This window comes from Ovis canadensis, chromosome 24, assembly GCF_042477335.2.
Source record: "Ovis canadensis isolate MfBH-ARS-UI-01 breed Bighorn chromosome 24, ARS-UI_OviCan_v2, whole genome shotgun sequence".
Classification (NCBI taxonomy): domain Eukaryota; kingdom Metazoa; phylum Chordata; class Mammalia; order Artiodactyla; family Bovidae; genus Ovis; species Ovis canadensis.
In genome coordinates this window covers 31,681,615-31,700,340 of record NC_091268.1, presented here as the reverse complement: position 1 = coordinate 31,700,340, position 18,726 = coordinate 31,681,615, and the positions used below count along the sequence as shown (strand labels likewise).

The 18,726-nt window shown below is 38.7% G+C and overlaps 1 protein-coding gene across 6 annotated transcripts in view; it reads left to right on the top strand.

Annotated features, from left to right (window-relative positions):
• SMG1 (SMG1 nonsense mediated mRNA decay associated PI3K related kinase) overlaps positions 1-18,726 on the top strand; it is a 101,246-nt gene that overhangs the window by 53,615 nt on the left and 28,905 nt on the right. For all 6 annotated transcript variants that reach the window (XM_069570213.1, XM_069570214.1, XM_069570212.1 and 3 more), the window contains 16 exons: positions 1,763-1,872; positions 2,598-2,745; positions 3,125-3,284; positions 4,005-4,125; positions 7,244-7,492; positions 7,780-8,064; positions 9,646-9,790; positions 9,909-10,047; positions 10,918-11,148; positions 11,258-11,435; positions 12,319-12,480; positions 13,051-13,268; positions 13,556-13,710; positions 15,176-15,398; positions 17,668-17,914; positions 18,301-18,530. In XM_069570213.1, the coding sequence (XP_069426314.1) occupies positions 1,763-1,872; positions 2,598-2,745; positions 3,125-3,284; positions 4,005-4,125; positions 7,244-7,492; positions 7,780-8,064; positions 9,646-9,790; positions 9,909-10,047; positions 10,918-11,148; positions 11,258-11,435; positions 12,319-12,480; positions 13,051-13,268; positions 13,556-13,710; positions 15,176-15,398; positions 17,668-17,914; positions 18,301-18,530 (3,001 nt within the window). The remainder of the gene's footprint in view (positions 1-1,762; positions 1,873-2,597; positions 2,746-3,124; positions 3,285-4,004; positions 4,126-7,243; positions 7,493-7,779; positions 8,065-9,645; positions 9,791-9,908; positions 10,048-10,917; positions 11,149-11,257; positions 11,436-12,318; positions 12,481-13,050; positions 13,269-13,555; positions 13,711-15,175; positions 15,399-17,667; positions 17,915-18,300; positions 18,531-18,726) is intronic.

Below are 18,726 nucleotides of genomic sequence, written 5' to 3'. Positions count from 1 at the left end.
ATTTATTAATATCTTAATTTGAAATTTAAGTACAAGCTATGTCCCAGACCCTGGGCTGGGATGATAAGGGTCATTAGTCTTGCCGTCAGGGAGGTCTCTAGTGAGTAAATGAGCTAGTGGGTAATTTCTCCATTGAACATGTACTGAGTGCCAGCCAGTGGGGTGTAACACTGTGTACAACAGACACACATTCTAACCCTTGAGGAGCTGACCTTCTAGTGAGGGGTAGACATAGGCAGACTAGGTTGGGAAAAACCATCAGGATGTCATTTGAGCACAGACTTGAGGAAGCAGATCTCTTGCAAAGATGATAGACTTGGAGTATTCTGGAAATGCCTGGGAGGCCACTATGGTTGGAGCTGAGTGAATAATAGGCCATAAGGGTAGAGAAGTAAGATTTTGACTCCCAGTAAGATAGAAAATCTTAGGTGGGATTTGGAGAAGTATCTGACCTACTGGCTTTCTCTGCTAGGTTGTCAGCAGGCTGGAGGTGAAGGGCTAGGGTGGGAACATTTGGCCATTGAACTGTGGGGTGAAGGTACAGAGAGGAAAAAGATGCTATTAATTGAAGTAAGAACACAGAAGACAATGAAATTTTTTCTGTCAGTTATTAGCTGAAAGTGCAAGGCATAGTGGGGACACAGCAAACCTGCCTTTGGAGAGGACTCAGACGCTGGGGCGGCAGAAATAATCCACACCAAGACAGTTCATTAATGCCGGGTGATTGCAGCTCACCTGAGAAGCTGGGATTCGTTAAGGTAGAAGCGGGCACAATCACTTCCAGTGCTGTATTCAGGCTGAGTTGTGAGGGAAGTGATACAGTGAGAGGGATAGGAAAAGAAGAGAGATCAGTGGAGAAGAGAGAATTGAGAAACTGTAACCCTGATGCTGGGAGGGATGGAGGGCAGGAGGAGAAGGGGACGACAGAGGATGAGTTGGCTGGATGGCATCACCAACTCGATGGACGTGAGTGAGTGAACTCCGGGAGTTGGTGATGGATAGGGAGGCCTGGCGTGCTGCGATTCATGGGGTCGCAAAGAGTCGGAGACGACTAAGCGACTGAACTGAACTGAAGTCCTCTTGTTGGTTAGATAGCAGCTGTAATATAGGAATGGGAATGGAGTGAAAATAGATCTGAATGTGGCAGTGGGTTGCTAGGACGATAAGGCCCTCATCCTGGCCTTGAAGCTACAGTTAGACTATTGGAAAGAGTTCAGGGGGGTACCATGTTCAGATCAGGTGAGGAGAAGGGAAGGAAAAATTCTTTGAAAGAAGAGGAACAGGTTCTGTAAAACAGTGGAAAAGTAAGAAAAGGAGAGAGGCCAGCAGAGAAAGAAGGTAGAACTAGGATATCAGATTGAGGCAGTAAGACCGGAGGCCTACTGGGGCTTATGCTTTAGATGAGCAATGAGGTCAGGTAGGGGATTTAGTGGTAGCTTGGGAAGAACTGGACGTTGAAGTTGCCCCTGCAGAGCTCTGCTGTTAGTGTTTTGGTCGGGCCCTCAAAGATAACATGCTGGAAAGAGAGGAAGGAAATGTGGAGTGTTGAGTATGCTAAACTGAGTATCTGTAGCTGTGAGTTTGTGGTTTGCACTCCAATTAAGATGGTAGTTGCATCTTCAATGGGGGCCTATGTGGAAGGAACTTCATCACAGGAATTCTGTGTAACTGCTCCCTTTTCCTATAATTTGTTCTATTTTTTTGAATGGCTCCACAGCCTGGGGAGAGTGTAATACAAGCTAACTCAGTATTTTAATTACAGATCACTAAGCAGTTTTGAATCTGGAGAATTTATTGAATGCACTGAACAATTAGAATTGTTACCAGGAGAAAATATCAGTCTACTTGCTGGAGGATCAAAAGAAAAAATAGGTATTTGAGATAATTTTAAAATTAAGTATTTTAATGAACAAATTGTTTAAAATGTTTGGCTTAGTATACTTTAGTGGAAAATCTGAAAGTTTTTGTACATTTATTAGGGCAGAGTGTGAAGCAATTGATTAGGGCTGTTCACTTTACATCTGGCAAATATAAAAGTTTAATTCAGATTAAGCAAACTAAAAAAGGCTATTGTAATGCTTAGAGATCTATCTAGCCATTTTGTTTGAAAAAGTGCAAGTAATGTTTAAATATTTTTCTTGCTTCACACCTTAATATGGTCAATTAATTAAATTCTTTATTATAACTAGAACATTTTAAAAAGTGTAGTACTGAAGTTAAATATTGTGAATATTTTATGTGTTAACATTGATCTGCTGAATTCATTGTTTGCCCCATTAAGCAGTAGGTTGACTTACTGATTTTTGAGTCTTTGAAAATGAACTCATTTTGGGAGGTCTGAGGTATTATTTTATGTGAAGTATTGTGTACTTTTTAAAATACTTTTTTTATGCTGTTTTATGCTTCACAGTAGGTGATACCTCAGACCTCCCAAAATGCTATCAGAAATGCTTGATCATAGTGTCTGAACTTAAATATGAACTTAAACATGAAAGGAGGTATTCATTGGTGATTTTTTTTTAATACTATCAAGGTATCTTGTCATTCTTACACATTAAAAATGGATTAACTGAGTGGAACCTGTTTGATTTCTGTAGATATGAAAAAACTGCTTCCTAACATGTTAAGTCCAGATCCAAGAGAACTTCAGAAATCCATTGAAGTTCAGTTGTTAAGAAGTTCTGTTTGTTTGGCAACTGCTTTAAACCACATAGAACAAGATCAGAAGTGGCAATCTATTACTGAGTAAGTTTAATCCTAAGGAGGTAAATGTGTATTACGTGTACCATACGGTAAATGTGTGTAGTTTGGTGGGGGTGAGGCAGTCACCGGATCACTGCAGTGGTAGTCATCATAGCTTCGTTTTAGTTGTAGAAGTTGTAGGTTGTATAAATGCCGCTTGCAAATATACAGAGGTTGAAACTAAAGAACATCAAAAATTTCATATCCCCAAACACAAATATCTTGACTTGCTTATGTCATTTTACTTAAAAGCAAGCAGTTCCTTTTTCTTTCCCCACTTTGGATGCCAGTGTGGTAGCATCTTATCACACTGCTTTATCCCTTCAGTGGTTACAAGTTGGAAAATCTTTTTTGTTAATTAGCAGCAAATATTCTGTTTCAGAAATGTGGTGAAGTACCTGAAGCAAACCTCCCGCATAGCCGTGGGGCCCCTGAGACTTTCTACGCTCACGGTCTCCCAGTCTCTGCCAGTCCTAAGCACGTTACAGCTCTATTGCTCTTCTGCTTTGGAGAACACAGTTTCCAACAGACTTTCCACAGAGGTGCGTGTGTGTGCATTTTCAACCAGGATATTCTTCTGACCATTAACAGGCATTAGTGTGGACAAACGCTATTTTTCAAGTTTTTAAAAAAAGTTTTAAAAATAACATTTGTAGCATTTTTGGACAAGCTATTAATATTAAATCCAGAAATCTAAAATGCCATTTTCAGGCAAATTTTTGTCAGAAAACTATATGAGGAAGATGGAACATAAGAATGGCTAGTTAGTTGCTTAATTTTTTTCTTCCTTCCTTTCCTCCTTCCCTCCTTCCTTTTTTTTGCATGAGGAGTTGATTATGAAAATATATACCAGATTGTATAAATTTCAGATTTGACTGAAAAGAAGACACAGTGCCTCTTCCTTCAAACAGGATACGGTTTAACCAAAAGTGAACCCTTCCCAAGGGAAATAATCCTTGAGAATCTTTTTATGAAGTGGTTGTTTTTTCTGTAACTTAGCTTTTGCTTTATAGAAAATAACCCTTTTAAAATTAAGACTACTTTATTGTAAATGCATTGATAAATTGGACTTAATATTCTGAAAAAAATATTTTTGCTTTTGGAAAAACAAAGGTTTTTGTCTTTTTCCCTTGTGATTAGAAGATACAGTGAAGGTAGAGGAAAGTTTAATAGATAAATCTGAAATAAACCTGAAGTAGCTGACCTGTGGGGTCATATAAGGATTCTTTTAACATTAAGTGGTTTTGACTTTTCTCTGGCAGGACTGTCTTATTCCACTCTTCAGTGAAGCTTTGCGTTCATGTAAACAGCATGATGTCAGGCCATGGATGCAGGCATTAAGATACACGATGTACCAGAGTCAGTTGTTGGAGAAAATAAAAGGTAACTAGGTTGTGTTTTTTTCAATAGCTCTTTTGAGATACAGTTACACAGTTTGAATGTGTAGTTCATCAGTTTTGACGTTTCTTCACGTGTGTAGCCACCAATACAGTCAAGATGCAGAACATTCATGTCGGCCTCAAAGGTTTCCTCATGCTTCTTCCCAGATGTTTCTCCTCCTGTCTGTCCTGTCTCGGGCAACTGCTTATTTGTTTCCCATCACTGTAGATTAGACTTGTCTTTACTAAATTTTTAAATAACTTGTATAGTACGTTCTGTGTCTGGCTTCTCTTGCTCAGCATTTTATTTTTTAAGGTTTCCTGTGTTGTATGTGTCAGTATTGCCATCCTTGCTACAGTTGAGTATATCCATTGTATGAGTTCACCATAGTTTATCTGTTGGTCCTTTAACAGATACTTGAGTTGTTTTCAAATTCAGGCTATTATGTATAAAGTTGCTATGATATTCATGTACAGGTCTTTGGTTGGGTATGCATTGGCCTTTCTTTTAAATAAATTGGAGTTGTTGGGTCATATGGTTTAACTTTTGAAATAGTTTGGCCGTTTCTTGTAAAGTGGTTGTATATTTTACATTACTTCTGACATCTATGTACTTGCAATAGTGGGTCTTTAGTTTTAGTCAGTGGAGTGAATCTACAATAATATCTCATTGTGGTTTTATTTGCATTTTCCAAATGATTAATGATATTGACCATCTTTTCATTTGTATAGTGGCCATTGTATAAGTATTCAACTCTTGCCTATTTTTAATGAAGACTTATATGTTCTGGATATTCAAATTCTTTTGTCAGCTGTACTGTACCGTGAATGCTTTCAGTTCAGTTCAGTCCAGTCGCTCAGTCATGTCTGACTCTTTGCGACCCCATGAATTGCAGCACGCCAGGCCTCCCTGTCCATCACCAACTCCTGGAGTTCCCTCAGACTCACGTCCATCAAGTCCATCCAGCCATCTCATCCTCTGTCGTCCCCTTCTCCTGCCCCCAATCCCTCCCAGCATCAGAGTCTTTTCCAATGAGTCTCTTCACATGAGGTGGCCAAAGTACTGGAGTTTCAGCTTTAGCATCATTCCTTCCAAAGAAATCCCAGGGCTGATCTCCTTCAGAATGTGAATGCTTTAAATAATTCAAATGAATACAGAATTAGCGTTTGTATAAATATTTATGTCTCATTTTTAAGAAAGAAACGTCATGTTGAATGGATATTAGAAATTTCCTTTTGCTGTAAAACAGAAAAGTTGCCAGAATTCTGTAAAATTTGTCAAAAATGTGGTCGTCAGAGTTACTGAGTAAATTTGCTATTAAATTTTAAGTCAGCTAATGCTGGGATATGGACTTGTACTACAAGGTGATTACTGGCAACTCTGATTCACCAGGACCCTCAGTGCCATATAGACCTAGTTTTGGATCATTTGCCCAACACTTGCAAATCGAGGAACCTCATGGCAAGTCATAAACTTCTGAATCACTTTGCTTAACAGTTATGGGGATTGCCCTGCTCAGATTCTTGAAAGGATTGACAAGGTATATAAAAGCCTTAGCACAGAGCATGACATATAGTAGGACTACAAGTATCATCTCTTTTCTCATCCTTCCTATACTGAATAAGTTTTAAAATTGAGAAGGAAATGTCAGTAACCTAACACAGAACTTAATTCTTCCTCACATTTTTTTATTTAGCAAACCCTTATCAAAATAATGTGCTTTGTGCCAGGTACTATGCTGTAAGTTGGGATATAATGGTGAACAAGACAAGTCTGTTTTTCGGCATTCCTAGGACCAAAGGGATTCTGAAGTCTAGCAGGGAAAATTGTCATCAAGCTAGGAACAGCAACATGGTGTGCTGACTGGAGGTGCACGTACATGGTGCTTAAAATAACGCAACAGGGCCACTAGTTTAATCCTGGGAATCAGAAAAGGACTTGGGGAGGAAGTAACATTTAACCTGAGAAAGAAGGCAGACTGATTTAATTAGAGAAAACACCATGTGTGAAGGCCACCAACAGTAATTAAAGATTCTTAGAGGACTCAATTCTCATCTAAGGGAGAATGGGAAGAGATGAAGCTGGATGAGATTGAGATTATAGTGGAACGTAAGCATCAGTGCCTGACAAGCCAAATTTACGAGTTAGGGAAGGGATGAAAGGGAAATTAAGTATTCAGATTTACCTTTATATAAGATCAGTTCAGTTGCAGGTTGAAGAACGAATTAGAGCAGCAGAAGTCCCTGTGAAAGGTGACCAAAACAGTGACAGTAGGGACAGAAGAAAGCTGATGTGACGTGAGGGTTGACGTCTAAGATGCCTGCCAGATTCCTTCTCACGTAGCCAGGTTGATCATGTGCCTTTACCCAAGAAAGAAAACAGGGAAGGAAGTAAGAGATTTGGAGGGTGGTGGGAAATGGATACCCTGAGACACAGGTTAAAGTGCCTTTGAAATACTCGAGTATAGGGGACTAGACTGGTAGGCAGGTGGGACTCAGATGGCAGGTCTGCGCTAGAGATAAGATTGAAGCATCGTCAGCATTTGTATGGTAATTGAAGCCACAGGAGCAGATGATATTGTCCAGGGAGAGTATGCAGATGATATTGTCCAGGGAGAGTAAACTCTTTTTCCAGAGAAGAGTAGAGAGCCTAGGCTCGACCCCAGGAGCCCCAATTACAGTGGATGGGTAGTGGATGAGAAGGAGACTGAGAAGCTGATTCTTCACACAGGCAGGAGTAAACTAGGAGAAAACAGCATGGTAGAAGGGCAGAGGGTACTTACTCAAGAAGGGGGATGGTCTAGCCTTATCCTCATCCCCCACCCATTGGCCTAGGCTCTTCACTGGGTGCAGAAACTAAAAAGTTAATTTCTTAGACTGGACGATTTTTACTTTCATCTATTCCATTGTATACATTCATTTTAACAAACAAACATTTATTGTTCATTGTGTGCCAAGCACTATGCTAACTCCTAGGGATTTGAAGATGATGAAAAAGGAGTTATCTTTATTTAGGGAGGCAGTGGGAAAGAGAATAGCTGGGGCAGGAATTTTTGGCCATGTTTTAGTGCTCTCTGGAATTAGACCAATCTGGGACTAATGAAACATTTTCTTCTCTGCAGAACAAACAGTTCCAATTAGAAGCCATCTCATGGAATTAGGTCTAACAGCAGCAAAATTTGCTAGAAAACGGGGGAATGTGTCGCTTGCAACAAGATTGCTGGCACAGTGTAGTGAGGTTCAGCTGGGAAAGACTACCACTGCACAGGATTTAGTCCAGCACTTTAAAAAACTATCAACTCAAGGTCAAACGGATGAAAAATGGGGACCTGAACTTGACATTGAAAAAACGAAACTGCTATATACAGCAGGTTAGTAAAATAATACGTGACTGTATACTAAAAATCAAGTGTATGAATGTTACTGTGTATGGTAATAGAAAAGTTGATTTTTTTTCAACTTCTGCAGAACATTTGCATCCTGAATAAGTTTTGTGTAATTGAATTATCTATATAGTTTGGTGCTTTTGATTTTGTTATTATTATAGTAAGAAATGTTTCCAGAAATCATTGATTATCACTGAATTTACAATATTACTTTACCCTGAAAGAATATCATTTGTTTACTGCTAAGAGCTGGTGTTTTGATCTTTTTATAGGCCAGTCAACACATGCAATGGAGATGTTGAGTTCCTGCGCCATCTCTTTCTGCAAGTCTGCCAAAGCTGAGCATGCTGTTGCCAAGTCAATTTTGACATTGGCTAAATGGATCCAGGCAGAATGGAAAGAAATCTCAGGGCAGCTGAAACAGGTTTACAGAGCTCAGCAGCAGCAGAACTTCATGGGTCTTTCTACTTTGTCTAAAAATATACTCACTCTAATTGAACTACCATCTGTTAGTACGATGGAGGAAGAGTATCCTCGGATAGAGAGTGAATCTACAGGTAGAATTTGTTTTAATAGCTTTAAATGTTGATTTTAGAAGTTATTTTCCCTGTTTTAAAGTTTACAATGTTGTGTATGGTCAGTTGTGTCTGACTCTTTGTGACCCCATGAACTGTAACCCACCTGGCTTCTCTGTCCATGGGATTTCTCACGCACGAATACTTTAGTGGGTTGCCATTTCTTACTCCAGGGGATCTTCCCAAACCAGAGATTGAACCTGTGTCTTTTGTGTGTCCTGCATTGGCAGATGGGTTATAGGCCGACTGTAATTTGCCACAAAAACTGTCTCTGTGAAAATTTAGTATATTATATTGCCCAGAAGTGACTCAAGCACATTTCTTTAGTATCTGACACGTGGAAGTCACTGAACTCAAACCTCCCAGGTCATACTTCCCAACTCTCCAGTTCATGGTGCTTTTATGGACTTAGATGTTTTTGCTGGCAGAAAGGTCCTACCTGTGATATTTAAAATTCTTCCTCATACTGGGAAGAACTTAACACAGATACAGAACAGTGGCCTCTGATCCTGTTGACTGGTGAAGCACAAAAACTACAGAAAGGTTCAAGTTTCACATCCTGACACGAATGTTACTTACAGAAAGGTACTCGGCAAATAGAGTAGTTAATTCATTCAGAGTTTGAGTGCCTGTTATGGTAGGGACCATTATCCAGGTTTTACAGATTGAGAGATAGCTAAACGTTTTGCTAAAACATTAGAATTTTGTTCATGTTGTTCATTTTGATGTTGTGAATCCTAGAACTGTAGTTACTTAGACTAATCTATGTACTATAGGTGTCTTTATTTGTAAGGCATATAGCTTGTTATCATTATAAATCTTCATATTGGCAAGTGGCACTATTGCAGGAGATTTCTTCATTTCTAAATTGGGGATAAAAATATTACTTCATGAATCTCTCACTGAATGAAATTGTCTACTTGTCACATATTATTTTTGCCAGAATTTTTAAGCTGAATCTAATTGTGAGGAAATGGCCAGTCGTCATATCCAAAATACAAGACACTCTATTACATATCTGACACCTGAACTGTTTGTAAAGTTCAGTGTCCTGAAAAACATTGATGTGTTTTACAGGCTTACTTGAGAAGCTGAGTGATTGATTTCAACATATTAGCCTTTCAGAAAAGCATAATGCAAATGTGTGCTTTATCAAATTATGTACCATTATAATGTTATAGGACTTACTGGCCGATAGCAAATTCCCGAGAAGGCAATGGCACTCCACTCCAGTCCTCTTGCCTGAAAATCCCATGGACAGAGGAGCCTGGTGGGCTGTAGTCCATGGGGTCGCTAAGAGTTGGACACGACTGAGCGACTTCACTTTCACTTTTCACTTTCATACATTGGAGAAGGAAATGGCAACCCACTCCAGTGTTCTTGCCTGGAGAATCCCAGGGACAGGGGAGCCTTCTGGGCTGCCGTCTATGGGGTCGCACAGAGTCGGACACGACTGAAGCGACTTAGCAGCAGCAGCAGCAGCAAATTCCTAAAATGTAAATGAAAATGGTGTTAGAAATTTGTGAATGTGACATTGTTATTTTTTTTTCCCCATCATGGCAGTACATATTGGAGTTGGGGAACCTGACTTTATCTTGGGACAGCTGTATCATCTATCTTCAGTACAGGCACCTGAAGTAGCCAAATCTTGGGCCGCATTGGCTAGTTGGGCTTACAGGTGGGGCAGAAAGGTGGTTGACAATGCCAGGTATGTATGTTAAAATGTGTAATTTATTTAATGCATTGCAAAATAGAGATTTAGAATGTCTACTGACATGGCAAAGCTTTGGTAGCTGAAATACTGATGATTTGTTTTATTTTTATAGTCAGGGAGAAGGTGTTCGTCTGTTGCCTAGAGAAAAATCTGAAGTTCAGAATCTGCTCCCAGACACCATAACCGAAGAAGAAAAAGAGAGAATATATGGTATTCTTGGTCAGGCTGTGTGTCGCCCAGCGGGGATTCAGGCAAGAAAAATCTGATACAGTATCTTGGGGGAAATAGTGTTCTAAATAGCATACACCTGATTAAATATTTCAGATGAAACTTTCATAAGATGAAAGTGAGTTAAAATATTTTTCTAAGAAGAATGTGATTTCTTGAGAAATCAAGTCATTTCCTTAGGGTTCTGTTTAAAAAGGTGAAGTTCTTTTTATGTAAAATAGATTTCTCTTTTCACTGCTCTTCTAATCCGATGTTAGGTTCTTATCACTAGCTTAGAAGCTTTTTAAAATATGCCCATGTCTAAGCACTACCCCACATATTCTGAATGGAATGTTTGTGTATGTGTTGGGCATAGGAGGGTCTATGTAAGTTTACTAGGTGATACTTTAATATACAGCCATAGCTGAAAACCAGCCAACTAGATAGTCTGTATGATTTATTCCCTTCTGTCTCAAAATTCTATTAGTTCTAAAATGTTATGTCTAATTTAGTTGTAGACTTTAGACATGTGAATTTTATTTGCTGAGCTAAAACTGTTGACTTCTTGTTCTAGACTTTGGCACATATCAGTGTCTGCCAAAGCTGGTGTTAGGTACGTGTGCAGTACTGTAGAGAGAGGGTCAGGTAATTATATTGTAACTGAAGCATTTAAATTCCCCAAATCAGAATCTTCAATCTTTGCTAAATGCCTGTATCCTTCTTTAGCTACATTAGTAAATATATCTTAAAGAGAAGCATAGTAACATTTATTTAGCATGTATAGCACTATGAGTGGAGTATTTTGATCTTTCATAAATGAGAAAATGCTTGCATATATTAGGGAAATCATGTACCTTTCTCCTTTTTAAAATTTGTGTCCCCAAATAGCAATTTTTTGCCCTGTTTTTCTTTAGGATGAAGATATAACACTTCAGATCACAGAAAGTGAAGATAATGAGGAAGATGACATGGTTGATGTTATCTGGCGTCAGTTAATATCAAGTTGCCCATGGCTTTCAGAACTTGATGAAAGTGCCACAGAAGGAGTTATTAAAGTGTGGAGGAAAGTCGTGGATAGAATCTTCAGCCTGTATAAACTGTCCTGTAGCGCGTATTTTACTTTCCTTAAACTCAATGCTGGGCAGGTAGGTAGCACAGTATTCTGTTATGAAAGTTTATTTGAAATTTCTTTTCTAGCAGATGAAAGCAGTATTCGGAATTGTTTAATCTTTTCCTCTTGTCTCTCATCCTTAGGTTCCTTTAGATGAAGATGACCCTCGGCTCCATTTAAGTCACAGAGTGGAGCAGAGCACGGATGACGTGATCGTGATGGCCACGTTGCGGTTGCTCAGATTGCTGGTGAAGCACGCTGGGGAGCTTCGGCAGTATCTGGAACATGGCTTGGAAACAACACCTACTGCGCCATGGAGAGGTGATGATCTGAATAAAATGTTTCAGGGAAAAGTACTTCTGGGTAGAATGTAGTAAGACAGTTGAAACATAATAGTTCCTTGGATTTCCCTGGCAGTCCAGTGGTTGAGACTCTATACTTTCACTACAGGGGGTGTGGGTTAGATTCCTGGTTGGGGAACTGAGATCCCACGTGCTTCATGGTGTGGCCAAAAAAAAAGTTCCTATATGTTTACTGTTGGAATGTGTTATGAAATAGCTAAATTAGTTCAGACGACACTGTGGACTGCTTGTTACACCGCTTTCCTCCCACCTTTCAGAGAAATGGAAGGGTGAGAGGCAAAAAGCTTTTAATATACAAAAGGAATTTTGGAGAGAGTGATAAGAATGTTTCAAAAAATTTCATATCCCTTTGAAAAAATTGTCTATGTCTGCCTTCTTTTACAGGCATTCACAGAAAATATATTTCTGTATAAAGTTTTGAATCAGGATTTTGATCATAGCTCTGTACCCTTACTAAGACTTCCCTAGTGGCTCAGATGGTAAAGCGTCTGCCTGCATTGCGGGAGACCTGGGTTCGATCCCTGGGGCAGGAAGATCCCTGGAGAAGGAAATGGCAATCCACTCCAGTATCCTTGCCTGGAGAATCCCATGGACAGAGGAGACTGGTAGGCTGCAGTCCACAGAGTCACAAAGAGTCGGATATGACTGAGCGACTTTACTTACTCACCCTTACTAAACCTGCAAATCAAGAGCTATTGTGTATATGGTTCTCTGTTATCCCAGGGAGAAATTTGAGGCTCCTAGAACTAATGGCTGACATATATCCAGTTTTATCCTTTTGCCTCCACCATGTTGACTGTTTTTTTAAATAACTTTAAAGTATTTTTCTTCTTATCCTGAAGGAATTATTCCACAGCTTTTCTCACGCTTAAACCACCCTGAAGTGTATGTGCGCCAGAGTATTTGTAACCTCCTCTGCCGTGTGGCTCAGGATTCCCCGCATCTCATACTGTATCCTGCAATAGTGGGCACCATATCGCTTAGTAGTGAGTCACAGGCTTCAGGTAAGGAAGGTTAAAATACTGCTACTTTAAATTAGTTTGCAAACACTGTTTATTAGGTAAAATTTTTTGAGCTTTATGTTCTTAGTTGATAAGAGTTTGTGATTTTTTTTTTCCAACAACAATAATAATAGTACCAATGGTAATACCATTTATTGAGTGAGTAGCTACCATGTCTGACAGTAAGATGTGTGCTTTACACTATATCTTCAGTCTCAAAATAACTCTCCAGGGCTTGGAGAAACTGAGTCACTCTCAGTTCACTGAGCTGAATTAACTGGCAGATAAGGATTGAAACCAAGTTCTGAACCCTGGCTAGGCAAACACTTTATTTGTTGAGACTCATCTATTATCATTCCCCCCATTTATCTTTTATTAGCTTATAATAATAAGTATGAAGCTCAACTTGTAAAAAGGTGTAATATCCGTGATCCTTGGTCAACTTAGTGTACACGTGCAAGATGAGTTAAAACAAGTGCTCTGGAATCAAATACATTAGAGATGTATTCCCTAACTCAATGTATGCACATGAGAGAAACAGCCAATGTATACCTTTCTCCCATTTCATTATAGGAAATAAATTTTCCTCTGCAATTCCAACTTTACTTGGCAATATTCAAGGAGAAGAACTGCTGGTTTCTGAATGTGAGGGAGGAAGTCCTCCTGCTTCTCAAGATAGCAATAAGGATGAGCCTAAAAGTGGGCTGAATGAGGACCAAGCCATGATGCAGGACTGCTACAGCAAAATCGTTGATAAGCTGTCCTCGGCAAACCCAACTATGGTGTTACAGGTACAGAACAGCTCGTGTGTTTTAAAATTAGTTTTTATTACAACCACTCCCCTCTCCTCCCAGAAAAACCCACCTAAAAACAAAACCCCCAAGTTGTTATGGAAATTATAGTTAAGGAGCAAGGCTTTTGAAATAATCAAAATTGGTTTTATAAACCTATACTGATAGAGTTTCTGTAATTAGGTAATGAACAAAAGTGCATACATTTCACTTGAGATTTGCCGTGTTAGCAGAGCTGTGCTGTGTAGACTTACAGACGAGCATGTCTGGATGTGCCATGTGTGCAGGTTCAGATGCTGGTGGCCGAGCTGCGCAGGGTCACTGTTCTCTGGGATGAGCTCTGGTTGGGAGTTCTGTTACAGCAGCACATGTATGTCCTGAGACGAATTCAGCAGTTGGAAGACGAGGTGAAGAGAGTCCAGAACAACAACACCTTACGCAAGTATGTTTTTATCAACTTATACTTCAAAAACATAGCTGCCTCTTTTTATTAATGTAAAATACATATAAAGTTTGCCATTTTAAGCAGTTTTAAGTGTACAATTCAGTTGCAGCAAGTACATTTGCAGTGTTGTGTCCAATTCCAGAACTTATCCATCCTCCCAAACAGCAGCTCTGTACCCATTTAATAGTACTTCCCCATCCTCCCCTAACCTCAGCCCCTGGTCACCACTTGTCTACTTCCTATCTGTATGAATTTAACTATTCTGAGGACCTTGTGTCACTGGAAACATACAGTGTTTGTCATTTTGTATCTGGTTTGTTTCGCTTGCCATGTTTTGAAGGTTCATTCCATGTTGTAGCATGTGTCAGAATTTCCTTCCTTTTTATTGCCTGAATCACATTCCATTGTATGGATGTGGGTATGTGAGCGTGTACACTAAGTTGTTTCAGTCCTGATCAATTCTTTGCAAACCTGTGGACTGTAGCCAATCAGGCTCTTCTGTCCATGGGATTCTTCAGGCAAAAATACTGGAATGGGTTGCCATGCCCTCTTCCAGGGGATCTTAATGACCCACGGATCAAACCTGCATCTCTCATGTCTTCTGCATTGGCAGGGGGCTTCTTTATCACATTTTATTCATGCACTCTTCTTTTAGCTCTTGTAACCAATGCTTCTATCAGCATTGGTTTACAAGTATCTAAATCCCTGCTTTTAATTATTTTGTGTGTGAGCCAGTGAATTTGCTGTGTCTTATGGTAATTCTGTTTAACTTGTAGAGGAACTGGTAAGCTGTGCACCAGGATTTCAGTTTCTCCATATCCTCGCCAACATTTATTGTTTTCTGTCTTACTGATAGGGACATCCTAATGGGTGTGGAATGGTATCTTTTCATGTGCTTATTGACTATTTGTATGTCTCCTTTGTCTGTTTGAATCTTTTGCCCATTTTTGAATTGGGTTGTTTTATTGTTGTTGGAATTTTAGGAGCTCTCTAAATATTCTGGATTTTAATCCCTTTATCAGAATTTATTGATTTGCAAATATTTTTTCCTATTTTGTATATTTTTCACTCTTGAATGAAGATGTCTTTTAATGCACAAAAGTTTTTAGTTTTGATGTAACCCAGTTTATCTGTTTTTTCTTTTGTTTTCTTCTAAGAGTTTTAAATGAAGTCTTAGCTTTTATGTTAAGGTCTTTGATCCATTTGACTGTTTTTTTGCATGTTAGTATCAGGTAACTCTCCAGCTTCATTCTTTTGTAAGCAGGTATCCAGCTTTCCTAGCACCATTTGTTAAAAGGAGAAGCTGTGTCTTTTATATGCTGGATTTTTTACAGTGCTGTTGTGGCCAGTTACTTTGCAAACATTTTAGTAATTTATTTTGATTATTATTTTATGCTGTTTACTTATACTTGACAATTTAAATTATTCCCTGTTTGTATAACTCTTATGTCTTTCTGGTCAGAGAAGAGAAAATTGCAATCATGCGTGAGAAGCACACAGCTTTGATGAAGCCCATCGTGTTTGCTTTGGAGCACGTTAGGAGCATCACAGCGGCCCCTGCAGAAACACCTCATGAAAAGTGGTTTCAGGATAACTATGGTGATGCAATTGAAAATGCTCTAGAAAAGCTGAAAACACCGTCAAACCCTGCAAAGCCTGGAAGCAGCTGGATTCCGTTTAAAGAGGTATAGAAAAATCTCAAGAATGCTACTGAAATGGGAAATTCCGAGAGATAAAAAACTTAAACAGTCTCTTTTTACTTAGAACACAGAGAGAAGACTTTCTAAGCCCATGGAATACAGCCAGTGTTCAGTTGCTATAAAGAATATAGAGAAAGGTGTTTTCTTCATTTTTGAGAATTTGAGGTTGAGTGTCCTAGGGTTGCATCTACTGAGGGTTCCCATCACGGAAGAATATACTGTAAGGTGTTAGACAGGGAAGAGGCTTGACTGCCTGCTGTATTCTTCTCATAAAAGATTAACAAATTTAATCTTGTACCTATGTAGTTTTTCTTAATGGCGGGGTATTCAGTTTTCTAACAGACAAAATATTCACATATAACAGCATCAATTTTTATAAGTAATTTTTTTGACAGCAGTTCTGCATAGGCTGTTTGAAGAATGATTAGTATGTTTAAATATTTGAGAATCCTTATCTTTCATGATTTGAGCCACTTAATTCTGTATTTGGTTTGCATCTGTTTTAGCAATAGCACCATTAGTTGGGGGATCCTATTTATTACCTTGTATCTTTTTCTTATCCCTTCTTTCGCTGTCCCATTCCTATATTGATCTTAACTGATTTCCTTACTTCACTAATGAAAAACTGTTAAAAGCTACAGTGTAGAGACAAAGTACACCTGACTTTAAGGAGAAAATGTGAAGCAAGAGGAAATGCTTCATTCAGAGGAAATGCTTTAGGAGCTCAAGACAAGAGCACTAACCTGAAGGATGAAGTTTATTTGTGTGGCCTAGCCAAAACTTGTTTTCCTCATGTTCCAGCAGTAATTTCTTGCTTTGCGTTCTTCTCAGTAAATCAACCAAGAAACCCAGAGAAGACGGGAAGAATACTTTTTTTTAATTTGGCCACACTGCTTGGCTTGTGGGATCTCAGTTCCCCAATCAGGGTTCCTGCCTGTGCCCCCTGCAGTGGAGTTTTAACAGTTGGACCTCCCAGGAAGTCCCACTTTTAAAAAATTGATATATAGTTGATTTACAATGTTGTATTAACTTCAGCTGTATAGCAGAGTGACTTTTTAATATATATTTGTTTTCATATTCTTTTCCATTGTGGTTTATCACTGGTTATTGAGTATAATTCCTTGTGCTATATAGTAGTTCCTTGTTTATCCATCCTGTATATGCTAGTTTGTATCTGCTAATCCTGATCCTTTCCTCTCCTGCACTCCTCCCATAGGGAATATTAAAAAAAAAAAAAACCCTCTGTGTGTATGTGTGTGTGTGTGTGAAATAAGTCATAGAGAAAAATTTTTGAAGTACTGTGTTCCTCCATAATTATATCTTCCTCTCCACAACCAGTGCTCTGAATTTTGAATTAATCCTTATTTACTTAAAGAAAATAGTTTTTTGGATACATTTCTAAATGGTATAGTTTAGCCTCTCCTGTTTTTGAATCTCATATAAATGAGACTATATTTTATGTGTACATATGTGTTGTACCACTTCCATAAATGATTCATCAGCGTTAGGTTTTTGCTTTTGTTTTTTAAAATAATTCACCCATACTTTGTATACAGCTGAACATGAATAGAGTATTGAACAGTACCACAGTTTTTCTTTTGTCCTGTCAGTGAATACTGAGGTGTTTCCAGTTACCTTTTTCCATTTATGAACAAATGTGGCTAAGGATTGATTAAAATTTTTCACGTGAAAGCAGAGCCCAGAGTTCATGAATTCTGGTGTAGATTATTGAGTTAGTTAAGTAGGGATACAGCTATACATGATCCTCTTTCTGTGAGTTATTAGAAAAATTGTGTGTTTTCTGCATACTTCAAATAGTCCGAGCTCTAAATTATTACTAAATTTTCAGATGGCTTTCTTAAAGGTGTGTGCCACTTTTAAGTTACCTGCCAATAAGTCGCTATATCTTTTGTTCTGTTGCTAGGACTAAATTGATCTGTTTGGGTGTTGATTGGACATAGCTTAACATTGGGGAATTAGTTTGCTACAAGTCTTGAATTTTGTGATCACAGCAGTGATTGTTTTATCATCTGCTGTGATTTCATTGCTTATTTGGGAGAGGTCTGAACAAAGTAGAAATCACCGAGAGCATATCAGCACATCAGTGTTTCCCTTCCCAGGAAGGCCCAAATATGTAACAGCAAATTAAATGAACTAGACAAGAGGTGTTTGTATTTTATCTTTAAGCCAGATTAAATGTAGAGGAAAGTAAGAGTGGTAACGATTATGTAAACTTTTCCTATCTGAAATATAGATAATGCTGAGTTTGCAACAGAGAGCACAGAAACGTGCAAGTTACATCTTGCGTCTTGAAGAAATCAGCCCGTGGCTGGCTGCCATGACTAACACTGAAATTGCTCTTCCCGGAGAGGTCTCAGCCAGGGACACCGTCACAATCCACAGTGTTGGTGGAACCATCACAATCTTACCTACTAAAACCAAGCCAAAGAAACTTCTCTTTCTAGGATCAGATGGGAAGAGCTATCCTTATCTTTTCAAAGGTGGGATTTAAAAGAGCATTAATCTGATTATTAATGTTTTCATGCCGTGTGTGTGTGTGCTGTTTAGGTGAATTTCTGTATGTCATGAATAGCCTGGAGTATCATGTATTTTGATGGAAGTTGTTGGAAGCTGTGCAGTGTGATTTTCTGTTGTTGCTTATGAATTTATACAAGCTGGGCAACTGAGATACAGCTAATAATGCTGTATCTGATACCTCGTGACTGAATAGAATGTTCTTTAATGCTGTCATTATGCCCTTTTGACTGTCAGTTCTTGACTGTTGTTGCTAATTGAGAGGGACACAAAAAAGTGGTATGTTTCCAGTCCCATTCCATTGCACTTCACCCTATTTGGTTATCTGTCCTAACTACTTTTGTTTCCACAGGATTGGAGGATTTACATCTGGATGAGAGAATAATGCAGTTTCTGTCTATTGTAAATACCATGTTTGCAACAATCAATCGCCAGGAAACACCTCGTTTCCATGCTCGCCACTATTCTGTAACACCACTGGGAACTCGGTCAGGCCTAATCCAGTGGGTGGATGGAGCCACGCCCTTATTTGGTCTTTACAAACGATGGCAACAACGGGAAGCTGCCTTGCAAGCGCAAAAGGTTGATTCAAATTAAAATACGTACTTTTATTTAAATGCTGATAAACAAGTATATGTATTAGTTTGTTCTGTTACATGTGAAATAAGTCTAGGCTTACTGCCCTTGAGCATTTTTTCAACTTTATGAGAGTTAAGGAATAAACATAACTTTATTAAACAGTCACAATTTTAAGTTCCAACATCTAGACAAATAAAAT